General features: G+C 46.1%; 1 protein-coding gene across 5 annotated transcripts in view; it reads right to left on the reverse strand.

Moving 5' to 3' along the window:
• Positions 1-16,207, reverse strand: part of VRK3 (VRK serine/threonine kinase 3) — a 124,214-nt gene that overhangs the window by 39,919 nt on the left and 68,088 nt on the right. For all 5 annotated transcript variants that reach the window (XR_011849002.1, XM_072117798.1, XM_072117799.1 and 2 more), the window contains one exon: positions 4,986-5,075. Coding sequence is in view for 4 of the 5 variants with exons in the window: in XM_072117798.1 (XP_071973899.1) it covers positions 4,986-5,075 (90 nt within the window). In the remaining variant the exon portion in view is untranslated. The remainder of the gene's footprint in view (positions 1-4,985; positions 5,076-16,207) is intronic.

Genomic DNA, 16,207 nt, shown 5'->3' on the forward strand with positions numbered 1-16,207 from the left:
TCCAGAAAATAAATACATAGAGTACTATAGCTAGAGCCAGTTGGCCCTGGCAAAAAATAGCCAGTTTCCTATGCTTTAGTGTACAAAGAGGAGGAGGAGGACAATGAGGAGGAGGAGTGCATACATTATTCAGGTTAAACTTCTTTCACCTGGCGGAGAATGGAAATCTTGAGAAATCCAGGCTTTATTCATCTTGATAAGCGTCAGCCTGTCAGCGCTGTCAGTCGACAGGCGTGTATGCTTATCGGTGATGATGCCACCAGCTGCACTGAAAACCCGCTCGGACAACACGCTAGCGGCAGGGCAGGCAAGAACCTCCAAGGCGTACAGCGCCAGTTCGTGCCACATGTCCAGCTTTGAAACCCAGTAGTTGTAGGGAGCTGTGTGATCATTTAGGACGATGGTATGGTCAGCTACGTACTCCCTCACCATCTTTCTGTAAAGATCAGCCCTACTCTGCCGAGACTGGGGACAGGTGACAGTGTCTTGCTGGGGTGACATAAAACTGGCAAAGGCCTTGTAAAGCGTACCCCTGCCAGTGCTGGATAAGCTGCCTGCTCACCTACTCTCCCTCGCTACCTGTCCCGCAGAAGTACGCCCTCTGCCGCTAGCGCTGTCAGAAGGGAAATACTGTTTCAGCTTGTGCACCAGGGCCTGCTGGTATTCATGCATTCTCACACTCCTTTCCTCTCCAGGGATGAGAGTGGAAAGACTTTGCTTGTACCGTGGGTCCAGGAGAGTCCCAACGCGCAAGAATTCACTCCCCTCACTGGCCTGACTGTCCATTTCCTCCTCCTCCAACTCCTCTTCTACTACCCATACACGCTGAACAGTGAAGGACTGAACTCCCCTCTTCTGTCTCGCCAACATTCTCCTCCTCTTCCTCCTCATCCTCCTCCGATATGCGCTGAGAAACAGACCTGAGGGTGCTTTGGCTATCAACAAGGGAATCTTCTTCCCCCGTCTCTTGTGACGAGCGCAAAGCTTCCGACTTCATGCTGACCGGAGAGTTTTTCAACAGGCCAAGCAGCGGGATGGTGAGGCTGATGATGGCGGCATCGCCACTGACCACCTGTGTTGACTCCTCAAAGTTACTCAGCACCTGACAGATATCAGACATCCACGTCCACTCCTCATTGTAGACTTGAGGAAGCTGACTGACCTGACTACCAGTTCTGGTGGAAGTTGACATCTGGCAGTCTACAATCGCTCCGCGCTGCTGGTAAACTCTGGATAACATGGTTAATGTTGAATTCCACCTCGTGAGCACGTCGCACAACAGTCGGTGAGCGGGCAGTTGGAGGCTGAGAGTGGCAGCATCTGTGCTGGACTTCCTGAAATGCGCACAGATGCGGCGCACCTTCGTGAGCAAATCAGACAGATTGGGGTATGTCTTGAGGAAATGCTGAACTATGAGATTTAACACATGGGCCAGGCATGGCACATGTGTCAGTCTGCCGAGTTGCAGAGCCGCCACCAGGTTACGGCCGTTGTCACACACAACCACGCCTGGCTTCAGGTTCAGCGGTGCCAGCCACAGATCAGTCTGCGCCGTGATGCCCTGTAATAGCTCTTGGGCGGTGAGCCTTTTATCGCCTAGGCTCAGCAGTTTGAGCAACGCCTGCTGTCGCTTAGCGATGGCACTGCTGCTGTGCCTACCGACTGATGGCGCCATGCCCACGGATGGTAATTCGGAGGAGGAGGTGGAGGAGGATTTGGGAGGAGGAGGAGGCATAGTAGGCCTTTGAGACCTGGACCGAGGTAGGCCCCGCAATCCTCGGCGTTGGCAGTATATGACCAGCCCCAGGGTCAGACTCGGTCCCAGCCTCCACCAAGTTAACCCAATGTGCCGTCAGAGACATATAGTGGCTGGTGGATACTGTGGAGGATCGTGGAGGCGAAGATGCGGTTTTCGCACGGGAGGTGTTTGGGCCGGGGTCCTGGGCAGGGGGCTGACTAGCAGATGACACAGGGGAAGGAGCAGTGGTGTCCCGGCCGGAGGTGAACGGACTTGGTGCCATTGAGTGGGGTGTTTAGCATTCATATGCCTGCGCATACTGGTGGTAGTTAAGCTAGTAGTGGTGGAACCCCTGCTGATCCTGGTTTGGCACAGGTTGCACACCACAGTCCGTCGATCATCCGGTGTTTCTTTAAAGAACCTCCAGACTTCTGAAAATCTAGCCCTCGCCACGGGAGCTTGACTACGTGAAATATTTGGCGCTGATGCACCAGCTCTGGCCCTGCCTCTCCGTCTGGCCCCACCACTCCCTCTTCCAACCTGTTCTGGTATAGGACTCGCCTCCATCTCAGAAGCACTGTGTTCACCCGGCCTATCAACCCAGCTTGGGTCTGTCACCTCATCATCCTCCGATCCCTCAGTCTGCTCCCCCCTCGGACTTCCTGCCCTGACAACAACTTCACCACTGTCTGACAACTGTGTCTCCTCATCGTCCGACACCTCTTTACACACTTCTTCCACTACGTCAATAATGTCATCATCACCCACAGACTGTGACCGGTGGAAAACCTGGGCATCGGAAAATAGCTCAGCAGCAACTGGACAAGTGGTTTGTGACTGTGGGAAGGGTCCAGAAAACAGTTCCTCGGAGTATGCCGGTTCAAATGCAAAATTTTGCTGGGAGGGGGCAGACTGGGGGGAAGGAGGCTGAGGCGGAGGAGCTGGAGGAGTGCTGATTTCGGTGACATGGGTGGACTGCGTGGAAGACTGACTGGTGGACAAATGGCTAGAAGCATTGTCCACAATCCATGACATCACCTCTTCGCACTGTTCTCGCCTCAACAGTGCTCTACCACGAGTCCCAGTAACTTGAGACATGATGAACCTAGGGGGTGTAGCTCTGCGGCGTTCCCCTGCTCCCTCATCAGCAGGTGGTGTCTCACCCCACCCAGGACCACGGCCTCTGACCCCTGCAGTAGTTGGACGCCCACGTCCACACCCTCGTCCTCTACCCCTATACCTCGGGTTAAACATTTTCAAAATTAAAGTGTAAACTTTAATATATTTTTTTTGTGTATTTTTTTTTAAACAAAACGATGCTATCCTATTGCTATGGCTAGTTTCTAACCTACACTGACAGCACACAACTGGATTTTGTGCTGTGCCTGATGACTTTGAGTTCTAAAAAGCAATAAACGTTAAAAAAAATAAATCAGCAGACTGTGCCTAATTCAAATCAAACCCCTAATAAATTGTCCCACTTCGGTGTTTGAGGTGGATATGTGTGTCACTAAGAGCTAAACACAACGGTCGCAAGTCTCCCGGCAAATTCCTCACAGTATGGTACTAGCTGCACTATTAGTGGCAGCAAGCCCAGTCACAAGCAAACAAAAAAAAAGTAAAATATAACGTTTTTGTAGCCCTAAGAAGGGCTGTTGGGTTCTTGTAGAATCACTCCTGCCTAACACTATTCTAATAGAACACCCTAACGCTTTCCCTGACCAGCAGCAGCTCTCTCCCTAGCGGCATCCAGACAGAGAATGATCCGAGCAGCGCGGGCAGGGGCTAGTCTATTCCAGGGTCACCTGATCAGGCCAGCCAAACACTGCTATCGACGTGTAAGGGTACCACATCATGCTGGGTGGAGTGCAGTCTCCTGGCTTGTGATTGGCTCTGTTTCACAACGGCGGGAGATGCCATTTTCTCGAGCTGGCGAAATACTCGTCCGAGCAACGAGCAGTTTCGAGTACGCTAATGCTCGAACACGCATCAAGCTCGGACGAGTATGGTCGCTCATCTCTAGTTGTCATTCTTTGGTTTTATCATAACCAAACCCTGTCTGTACACGTTTATATACACGTGAGTTTTTAAGTGTTTTTTGACTAAATAAAATTGATTGTTTTTCATATATGGTAGTTGCATGTATGAACCGCTTTACACACCACCTTTTTTTTTTTCTTGAATCAAAAATTATATGTAACATGAAAAACACACATTCCTGTTATGGCACACGTTACAGACATCTAAAAGTGACCTTTATTATCTCATCAGCTTGGTTTATGGATGTATTTTTTTTTTAAATTTCGCTTACTGTTGTGTAAGGGAGTGTACAATAATATGTCTGTGTGGTGCTGCATAAATTGGTCAATAAACAAATGTAGGGCATGTATGAACTTCTTACAATTTTTATGTAATGTTTGCATTTTATCACTGTTTTCTGCAAAGGTGCATATGGGTGGTTATGTGTATTAATTAAAAAGTTATTTTGTATACATGTATACATGCTGTGTCTTCTGAACAAAAATCGATTTGACAGTATACGAGCTACTTTGTGTGTTACCGTATATATTTGATTATAAGAAGAGTTTTTCACTACAAAAAATGTACTGAAAATCCTAACTCGGCTTATACTCGAGTGATTTTTAGATCACTATTTGCGTGTTGACCTCCACTTTGATGTGAGTTTTATGTAAAAATGCATGTTTTTAAGTCTTTTTTTTATAATTTGTATTTGTCACAAAGTTGCAAGATAGTGGCACAGGCTGTCAACTGTTAATCAAAATATATGCAATCACCAAGTTCTCCGCTTTCAGAAAATACATAGGCTTTAGCAGTGACCAATTTCTAATCTGTTTAATTACTGTGACAGTCTTAACATTTCTGTCTGAAAAGCAGATTTTTGGTTATTTCAGTTTTAGTGAACATATGAATATGAGCTATCAATGAGCTGTATACTTGTTCATCTATTACATTTAGAGGTTGTGAAGGTGAGGTATGGGGAACATATTTAGCCATCAAAGTAAATCTTTATGAATTTTTTTTAATTCAAAATTTCAAGAAGGCAAACTCCTAATGCACTTTTGAAAATGGGGCAAGAGTGTTTGTTTAGTATAATTTTTATGCTGTAACTTCAGTTTTATTTGTACACGTCAAAAGTATAAATATTGCTCTGGCCAATAACGCAACAATATTTCAGTTAAGACTAGCATGAAAAGGGTAAAACTAGGCACAGAATGTGGTTTCTTACCTCACAATTATCAGCGTTTACATAGATATTCTCAGCAGTGATATCACCGTGGACATATTCATTTTCATGAACGTATTCTAGGACATCAATCTACAGAAATTAAAATGGATATATTGAATTTTCAACAATCATAAACAAGAAAATGTTTACACAACATTAATTTCAGCTTAAAAGGAATCCACCAAGGCATTTATGGTACTGCTTATGTTGGAATGAGTAAAAATGATGTGACTTGAGACAATGTAAGAAGACAGAAGAAGAATAGGCCATAAATGCCTACAAATACTCCTAAATACAGTTTGTATACTGCCTGCATCTGATAACAAGGGCAGCGCTATTAAAGGGGTTGTCCGAGTTCTGAAAAAAACTAAGGGAGGCCAGGAGGGCACTGCTTAAATAAATAAAGTCCTATTTACCTTCCGGTGCCCTCCGGTATCCAAACATGGCCGCCGGAGCAGCGCTGGATTCAGCTTCCGGCTGGCCGTGGGCGGGCACGCCTATCCGTCCCTATTCACAGCATTGTGAATGCGGGCCGGAAGATTGTCGAGTCCAGCGCTGCTCCGGCTGCCATGTTTGTTTGGCTGGATAACGGAGGGCACCGGAAGATAAGTAGGACTTTATTTTTTTAAGCAGCGCCCTCCCGGCCTCCATTAGTTTTTTTTTTCAGATCTCGGACAACCCCTTTAAGCCTGAAGGGTCTAAGCCTAAGGCTATCATAACTGGAAGACACTGAGGACAGCTGCATGCCATCGCCCCCTGAGGATTCTCCCAGGCCCGGGGGAACACAAAGCAAGGATGGCATCCTGCAAGGATGCCACCTATTGACTCTACACCAATGTTGGATTGGCCAATACAGTAGTGGAGGTGGTATGGGGGATGGGCAATGTGTGTGAGCCATTTGTGTATGTACATAAGAGGACATATAGGTCATTAGTTAGAGCACTTCCTCCCCTATCCCCTACCTGTATACTTCCTCTGTCCCTTAGTTAGTTTACCATTTATGTATATTTCCCTGTATTGTACCCTTAATAAACACCCTGTAAAGATCCTTTGAATATTGTTGTTAATTTAATATTAGCTCGCACCCCAAAACCAAGCAGATTTTACAGCTGATAATAAGAGCACAATGTTAATATCAGTCTTTGAAGAGTTTGTATAAAAGTACTGGATTTCTCTTGAATCTACTATAAACCAACAGCCTTGAGATGGTCATGCATATTGGTCACGCATTGTTAAGTACTACTAGGTAGTGCTTCTGGTACCAGCTGCTGAATACAGCTGACCCCCCCCCTGTAAAAAGCATGATCAGAGATTTTTTCTGATTGCGGGTATTGACCCCATACCCACCGCACTCATGCATGATGACGCATGATGTTAGCACCACATATGGGGCACTGGAATATTCACGAGAAATTGGGTATAAAACTTTGTGGAGCATTTTAGCCACTGAGCATTTGTACATATTTTTTTAAAAAACATTCATTCAGTCCAAAAATTTAAAATGTCAGTTGCACATGATTTTTTTTTTAACGCCTGTAAAACGATTAAAAGGGTTAAAAAATTCCATAAAAGTTGTTTTGCATACGTTGAGGGATGTAGTTTCCATAATGGAGTAATTTATGGGGTTTTACTATTATTTAGGCCTTTTAAGGTGACTTTAAATCTGATTTTGCGATCATGAAAACGTTAAAAAATTGCACCTAGAAGTTCAAAGCCCCATAACAACCTACAAAAAAGGATGAGGATGCATGAAAAACCATGTCAATATAAAGCAGACATTCGGTGAATGTTCGGTAAAAAATTTTTTGCTGTTATGATTCTGTGTTAAAAAGAAGAACATTTTTAATTTCAAAAATCGAGAATTTTTAAAAACTTTAACCACATATCTGTTTTTTTCATAAATAAACGCAAAACATACCACCAAAATTTTCCAACTAACATGAAATACAAAGTGTCACAAGAAAATAATTTCAAAGTCACTTGGATATGTTAAAGTTATGTCAGGAGCCTCCCATACATTTAGAACATTGTGGAACATTTACTATGCCTAGTTCACCATTTTTTTTGTTGGACAACGAATCTAAAAAGGGGATGGGATGTTAAATTAGAATTGTATAATGCAAGATCAAATTTCCTTAGGAGGTAAATGCCACAAGTTTTGTAATAATAATAATAATCTTTATTTATATAGCGCCATCAAATTCCGTAGCGCTTTACAAATCATAGGGGACAAAAACAACTATGATACATTACAAAGAACAAACAGTCATATGGAACAATAGGAGTGAGGGCCCTGCTCACAAAAACTTACAGACTATGAGAATGAGGGTGCTGACACAAGAGGTTGTATAATGGTACAGCCATTCTTTATAAGGCAACAATCTAGAATAATTTAATAAATAATTTCATAAATAAAAATTTTGCCTCTTGAACCAGCCATCAGCCGCCATCTTATTTACAGGGTCCTAGGTGAAAAAGACTGCAGAGAAGCCTGGAGCTTGGTAAATATCTGCTGTTTGCCAAATAACAGACGGGAAGAGGACATAGGATGGATTAGTAAAGGGAGAGTTGACATTTCATGCAGTTAGCGAGTGTGATAGGCTTGCCTAAAGAGATGGGTTTTAAGAGCACATTTGAAGCTTTGGAGGGTGGGTATTAGTCTGAGAGTCCCGGGAAGGGCATTCCAGAGAATTGGAGCAACTCGGGAGAAGTCCTGGAGACGTGCATGAGAGGTTCGAATTAAGGTAGAGGTTAATCTAATATCACTGGCAGATCGAAGAGCACGGGAAGGGCGATAGACTGAGATGAGAGAAGAGAGTTAGGGAGGTGCAGTATTGTTCAGAGCTTTGTGGATGAGGGTTATTATTTTAAAGTGAATACGGAAGGAGACAGGCAGCCAGTGCAGTGATTGGCACAAACTGGAGACATCCGTGTTGCGTTTGGTCTGAAAGACGAGCCTGGCTGCTGCATTAAGAATAGATTCAAGAGGAGAGAGTTTAGCGAGTGGAAGACCGATTAGTAGGGAGTTACAGTAGTCTAGTTGAGAGTGAATAAGTGCAACAATTAGCATTTTAGAAGTTTCAAATGTCAGAAACGGTCAGAGAGGTTTCTGAGATGCATCCGGCAAGAGCGAGCAAGAGATTGAATATATGTTGAAAAGGAGAGGTTGGAGTCCAGCACAACCCCAAGACAGCGGGCCTGCTGTCTTTGTGCTATAGTGATCCCACAGACCGAGATGGAGAGGTAAGTTAGGTAAGTTAGTAGATGGTGGGAAGACAAGAGGTTCAGTCTTAGAAAGATTAAGTTTCAAGAAGAGAGAGGACATAATGTTAGAGACAGCAGAGAGACATTCACTAGTGTTCTGGATTAAGGCAGGAGTGATGTTATGTGCAGAAGTATATAGCTGGGTGTCATCAGCATAAAGATGATACTGGAAACCAAATCTGCTGATGGTTTGTATAGAGGGAGAAGAGAAGAGGACCTAGGACTGAGCCCTGAGGAACCCCGACACAGAGGAAGATGAGAAGAGAAAGACCCAGAAAAGAAGACACTGAAAGTGCGGTCAGAGAGATAGGAAGAAAACCAAGAGAGTCTTTAGAAAGAGCAGTTTCAGTGGAATACATAGAGCGGAAACCAGATTGCAGGGGGTCAAGTAGGGAGTTTGCTGAGAGAGAGTGGGCTAGTCGAGAATAGACCAGGCGTTCCAGAAGTTTGGAGATGAAAGGGAGGTTAGAAACTGGTCTGTAGTTAGTAGCGTTGGATGGGTCCAGGGAAAGTTTCTATAGTAATGGGGTAACAACAGCATGCTTGAAAGTAGAGGGGACGACACCAGAAGAGAGAGAGAGGTTGAAAATTTTAGTGAGGTCCCTTGAAATTCGATTATCCTGTGGTAGTTTGTAGACTATATACTGCCTCCACGTGGTTGGATGGCCACATGAAATGCTGAGACATTTACATGTAGTGGCTTTTTCTTACATTTTTGAGACTGCTCATGGTGCTTTTGGTCACTGTCTCCTGTGTTTCCTGAGTTATCACCAGAATCTAGATGTGAAGATGAAAATTATGACAAACCAAAAAAAAGGGGGACATTGGAAAAGAAAGAGGGATTGGGAAGAGATGTGTGTGTAACAATAAAAAATAACTTTTATTATTTCTTAAAATCTTGAGTATATTCTCATACTAATGTGTAAAAAGTTCTAGTATGGCAGTGATTTTGGCTGTCATACTTTATCCTCGTCACATAGGTTATATAATGACACCCTGGGATTTTCGCTCGGGTATGGATGCCCTTATAATTTATTGTGCCCTCCCGAGTTCTGTAATTTTCCCACGTTGCTCTTCTGTGGGAATTAGGGACAGCGGTTTAAGAAGGAACAGTCCCAGTGTACAAAATTACTTTGTGGCACAATACAGTGCTGTGATCATGCATGCTGCCACTGTCAGGGGAACGATCGTGATGAGCAATAAGGTTTATCGCTCCCTGCCTAGTCACACCGTGTCGCGCCGGCTATTCACTTGGTGACGAGATCGCGGCTCTAAGGAGCATACGCAGCATCTCCCTTCACTGCCGCAGCGCGAGTACGATCGTCTCTGCTGGTGTGCGTCCAAGCCACTAAGATTGTCAACTATTTTGTTTTCAGTTGGAGCGTGCACTGATGGCTGTATTCTATCTCTGTGATTATTTATTACTGCTGTCCCTAAGTGAATCTATCCCCGAGCTGTGACTAAGGATAAACTGATGGTGTCCCGACACGTGTTTCGCCGGGTCTCCTCGGCTTCTCCGGTTCCGGGCGCTTTTTATTGAACAATTTTTGATTGACAGCTTGATGAGCCAATACCAAACCACTAATACTTTAGTGTGGATGGTAACATAATGGAGGGAGTGTATCAATTCATGCTTGTTAATACTGATGTTATAACAATCTATTTGATAAACAAATAGTACAATTGGTCTCCTTTATTCAAATTATGATTACTAAAGGAGACATCCGATTCCAAGGAAGGCCAGTTGAAAAACACAACGTTTTACAGTGATATATTTTCAAAGAATAGTGAAGATAAATACTGGGTGTCAGTGTCAATTTCTAGTACACTGAGATGTTATTAGTGTGAGATGAATATGTGCTTCTTCCCACTTGACAGCTAGAAATAGAGGGGAAAAGACCACTGTTGGGTGGATTCAAAAAACCTATCTCTTACTGCCCGATTATGTTGTCATGAGGTTGGGTGAAGGGGTGCATCCTAAATTAATAGGATTAATTAGAGGCAAAACCGGAAAATAAATGCCCACAACTACCTGCTATTTTGGTATATCAAAATGGGTGGAGGGGGAGAGTGAGCGATCAATGTTCAGAGTATGTATAATATCTTAAAATTTACACAAAGCACCCGAAGCAAAAATTATCATTCAAGCCTCTAGGTTTGAAGCTGCCCATTTTGTAAATCCAATAGCTTTCCGTTTGGAGAAGCAAGGTATCCAGGTCTCCGCCTCTAATCCCTAGTGTAACTTGGGTGATTGCCCACGCTTTGAGGCCCCTGTGGTTGCAATAGTGGAATTTTTTAAAATGTTCCACAATGGGTGTGGGTTGGAATATTTTCTTCTGCTTCTCAGCTTCTTTCTGCATTTTGTCATAGTTTATATTGAATATAAATGCTCTCTGATTCTTGTTCTCATCTCTCGGATGGTTTCCCCTACATATATCAGCTTGCATGGGCATTGGAGGGCATAGATTACTCCAGATGTGGCAACGTTTTATATGGACCTTAATGTTCCACCGGGCAGGCCCATCGTGTCCGGCATCGGGTGCCTGACTGAGAGATTAAGTCATTGGTTGGACAATGAACTAAGACATTATGTTTTGGATTTGTTCTCATGCACAAGAGACACCATGCAGATATTGAAAGATTTAGAAGGTATATGTCTGGAACAAGATGAGATCCCTGTGATGGTAGACGTTTAAAGTCTCTACACGAGCATAGGACATCAAGTGGGTTGTGAGGCTGTCAAATATTTTTTGGTACGCTATAATGATAAAAACCCAATGCGACAGAAATTCATTTTGGAAGCACTGCTTTTTGTTCTTCGCCATAATTATTTCATTTTTGATGCCCGCTTCTTCCTCCAGACCCAAGGAACGGTGACGGGCGCAGCATGTGCGCCCAGCTTCGCCAATCGGTTCCATGGGTGTTGGGGGAAAAAACGGGTATTCTCTGACACTCTGGAAGAATCCACACGTCATATTGTACTCTGGAAAAGGTACATTGATGATGTGGTGTTCATCTGGAAAGGGCCAGAGGAAACTATGAAAGAATTTACATCACATCTCAATGAAAATGACTGAAAATGACAGTAAAACCTCCATTCCCTTTTTGAACATCAATATTGAAGTAGACAAAGATGGTTCAATCCAGACAAGAATGTACAGAAAGGAGACGGCCAGTAACAGCCTTCTGCATGCAGGGAGTGCGCACTTGCCCCGTACCATCAAGGGAATTCCTAAAGGAGAATTCCTAAGACTAAGAAGGAATCGATCTACCCTCGAAAGGTTCAAAGAAGGGGCAATTGCCCTTACAGAACATTTACGTCAGAGATATTACTCTGGTCGCTCGAAAAAAGAAAGCATACAACGCCGCACTCCATACTGATAGATCCTCACTGCTACAAGTAAAATCAAAGACTGCAGACTCACAGATCAAATTTATCACCACTCTACATGATAAATGGAGCAAAATGAATAAGATCATTAACCATCATTGGGGGATACTTACCTTGGATCCAGACCTAGCCCAAGCGGCTGGTTAAAGGGTTTCATGTGGGTACAGGAAGGGCTCTTCCACAGGGAATATGCTGGTACAGAGCCATTTCTGCAAGACCAAGAAGGCAACATACCACAAATACGCAGGATTTTATCCATGTGGACTGTGCATGGCGTGTCAAGTCCTAGTGAGAACAACAGGATTTGAAGACAAGGATGGACACAAATATAATATCAAGGAACATATTACTTGTTCCTCATCTGGAGCAATGCCCATGCAAGCTGATATATGTAGGGAAAACCATCCGAGAGATGAGAACAAGAATCAGAGAGCATTTATATTCTATTAAAAACTATGATAAAATGCAGAAAGAAGCTGAGAAGCAGAAGAAAATATTCCAACCCACACCCATTGCGGAACATTTTAAAAAATTCCACAATTGCAACCATAGGGGCCTCAAAGGGTGGGCAATCACCCAAGTTACACTAGGGATTAGAGGCAGAGACCTGGAAAGCTATTGGATTTATTAGATGGGCAGCCTCAAACCTAGAGGCTTTAATGATAATTTTGGCTTTGGATGCTTTCTGTAAATTTTAAGATATTATACATACTCTGAACATTGATCTCTCACTCTCCCCCTCCACCCATTTTGATATACCAAAATAGGAGGTAGTTGTGGGCATTTATTTTCTGGTTTTGCCTCTAATTAATCCTATTAATTTAGGATGCACCCCTTTACCCAACCTCATGACAACATAATCGGGTAGTAAGAGATAGGTCTTTTGAATCCACCCCACAGTGGCCTTTTCCCCTATATTTCTAGCGGTCAATTGGGAAGAAGCACATATTCATCTCACACTAATAACATCTCAGTGTACTAGAAATTGACACTGACACCCATTATTTATCTTCACTATTCTGTGATAATATATCACTGTAATTATGAGTAATTATGTTGTTAATAAAATATTTGTGCATTTATTTGATACAGCACCGTTGTGTTTTTCAACTGGCCTTCCTTGGAATCTAATGTAGCCTTAGGGTAGTTCAGTAATAGTAGAAGGGGTGGAAGGCTCCCCACACGTACTGTCTCCTGCTGGAGACTTCCTCAGGGGTAGAAGTCATCTACCTAAGTCTTCTACCCCTGAGGAAGTCTCCAGCAGGAGACGGAACGCGTGGGGAGCCTTCCACCCCTTCTACTATTACTGGACTACCCTGGCACTACATAGTATGAGATGTTGACCACTATATTGACTACTTGTGCATTGATTCGTAATGTATTGTTGGTATTTGATTGTACACTTGCCACTTAATATTGTCTAAGTCAAAGGTCGCACTAACATTTTTCCAGAAGGGTAAAAATACTCCTCTCACCATTTTTGAGGAGTATTTTTACCCTAGGAGGAGTATGAAAATTTCGGTAAAACACTGCACACATAGCACACGCACAACACTCCACTCCCCGCACAGCACGCACAACACTCCACGCACGCACAGCACGCACAACACTACACTCCACTCCACTCACGCACAGCACATGCACAACACTCCACTCCACTCCACGCACAGCACAACACTCCACTCCACTCCACTCACGCACAGCACAACACTCCACTCCACTCCACTCACTCACGCACAGCACAACACTCCACTCCACTCCACTCACGCACAGCACAACACTCCACTCCACTCCACTCCACTCACGCACAGCACAACACTCCACTCCACTCCACTCCACTCACGCACAGCACAACACTCCACTCCACTCACGCACAGCACAACACTCCACTCCACTCACGCACAGCACAACACTCCACTCCACTCCACTCACGCACAGCACAACACTCCACTCCACTCACGCACAGCACAACACTCCACTCCACTCCACTCACGCACAGCACAACACTCCACTCCACTCACGCACAGCACAACACTCCACTCCACTCCACTCACGCACAGCACAACACTCCACTCCACTCCACTCACGCACAGCACACTCCACTCCACTCCACTCACGCACAGCACACTCCACTCACGCACAGCACACTCCACTCACGCACAGCACACTCCACTCACGCACAGCACTCCACTCACAGCACTCCACTCCACTCACAGCACTCCACTCCACTCACAGCACTCCACTCCACTCACAGCACTCCACTCCACTCACAGCACTCCACTCCACTCACAGCACTCCACTCCACTCCACTCACAGCACTCCACTCCACTCCACTCACAGCACTCCACTCCACTCACAGCACTCCACTCCACTCACAGCACTCCACTCCACTCACAGCACTCCACTCCACTCACAGCACTCCACTCCACTCACAGCACTCCACTCCACTCCACTCCACTCCACTCCACAACACTCCACTCACGCACAGCACAACACTCCACTCCACTCCACTCCACTCACGCACAGCACAACACTCCACTCCACTCCACTCCACTCACGCACAGCACAACACTCCACTCCACTCCACTCACAGCACAACACTCCACTCACAGCACTCCACTCCACTCCACTCCACTCCACTCCACTCACGCACAGCACAACACTCCACTCCACTCCACTCACAGCACAACACTCCACTCACAGCACTCCACTCCACTCCACTCCACTCCACTCCACTCACGCACAGCACAACACTCCACTCCACTCCACTCACAGCACAACACTCCACTCACAGCACTCCACTCCACTCCACTCCACTCCACTCCACTCCACTCACGCACAGCACAACACTCCACTCACGCACAGCACAACACTCCACTCCACTCCACTCACGCACAGCACAACACTCCACTCCACTCCACTCCACTCCACTCACGCACAGCACAACACTCCACTCCACTCCACGCACAGCACAACACTCCACTCCACTCCACTCACAGCACAACACTCCACTCCACTCACGCACAGCACAACACTCCACTCCACTCCACTCCACTCCACTCCACTCCACTCACGCACAGCACAACACTACACTCCACTCCACTCCACTCCACTCGCACAGCACATGCACAACACTCCACTCGCACAGCACATGCACAACACTCCACTCGCACAGCACATGCACAACACTCCACTCGCACAGCACTCCACTCGCACAGCACTCCCCTCGCACAGCACTCCCCTCGCACAACACTCCCCTCGCACAACACTCCCCTCGCACAACACTCCCCTCGCACAACACTCCCCTCGCACAACACTCCCCTCGCACAACACTCCCCTCGCACAACACTCCCCTCGCACAACACTCCCCTCGCACAACACTCCCCTCGCACAACACTCCCCTCGCACAACACTCCCCTCGCACAACACTCCACTCGCACAACACTCCACTCGCACAACACTCCACTCGCACAACACTCCACTCGCACAACACTCCACTCGCACAACACTCCACTCGCACAACACTCCACTCGCACAACACTCCACTCGCACAACACTCCACTCGCACAACACTCCACTCGCACAACACTCCACTCGCACAACACTCCACTCGCACAACACTCCACTCGCACAACACTCCACTCGCACAACACTCCACTCGCACAACACTCCACTCGCACAACACTCCACTCGCACAACACTCCACTCGCACAACACTCCACTCGCACAACACTCCACTCGCACAACACTCCACTCGCACAACACTCCACTCGCACAACACTCCACTCGCACAACACTCCACTCGCACAACACTCCACTCGCACAACACTCCACTCGCACAACACTCCACTCGCACAACACTCCACTCGCACAACACTCCACTCGCACAACACTCCACTCGCACAACACTCCACTCGCACAACACTCCACTCGCACAACACTCCACTCGCACAACACTCCACTCGCACAACACTCCACTCGCACAACACTCCACTCGCACAACACTCCACTCGCACAACACTCCACTCGCACAACACTCCACTCGCACAACACTCCACTCGCACAACACTCCACTCGCACAACACTCCACTCGCACAACACTCCACTCGCACAACACTCCACTCGCACAACACTCCACTCGCACAACACTCCACTCGCACAACACTCCACTCGCACAACACTCCACTCGCACAACACTCCACTCGCACAACACTCCACTCGCACAACACTCCACTCGCACAACACTCCACTCGCACAACACTCCACTCGCACAACACTCCACTCGCACAACACTCCACTCGCACAACACTCCACTCGCACAACACTCCACTCGCACAACACTCCACTCGCACAACACTCCACTCGCACAACACTCCACTCGCACAACACTCCACTCGCACAACACTCCACTCGCACAACACTCCACTCGCACAACACTCCACTCGCACAACACTCCACTCGCACAACACTCCACTCGCACAACACTCCACTCGCACAACACTCCACTCGCACAACACTCCACTCGCACAACACTCCACTCGCACAACACTCCACTCGCACAACACTC

Source organism: Engystomops pustulosus, chromosome 7, assembly GCF_040894005.1.
Source record: "Engystomops pustulosus chromosome 7, aEngPut4.maternal, whole genome shotgun sequence".
Taxonomy (NCBI): Eukaryota; Metazoa; Chordata; class Amphibia; order Anura; family Leptodactylidae; genus Engystomops; species Engystomops pustulosus.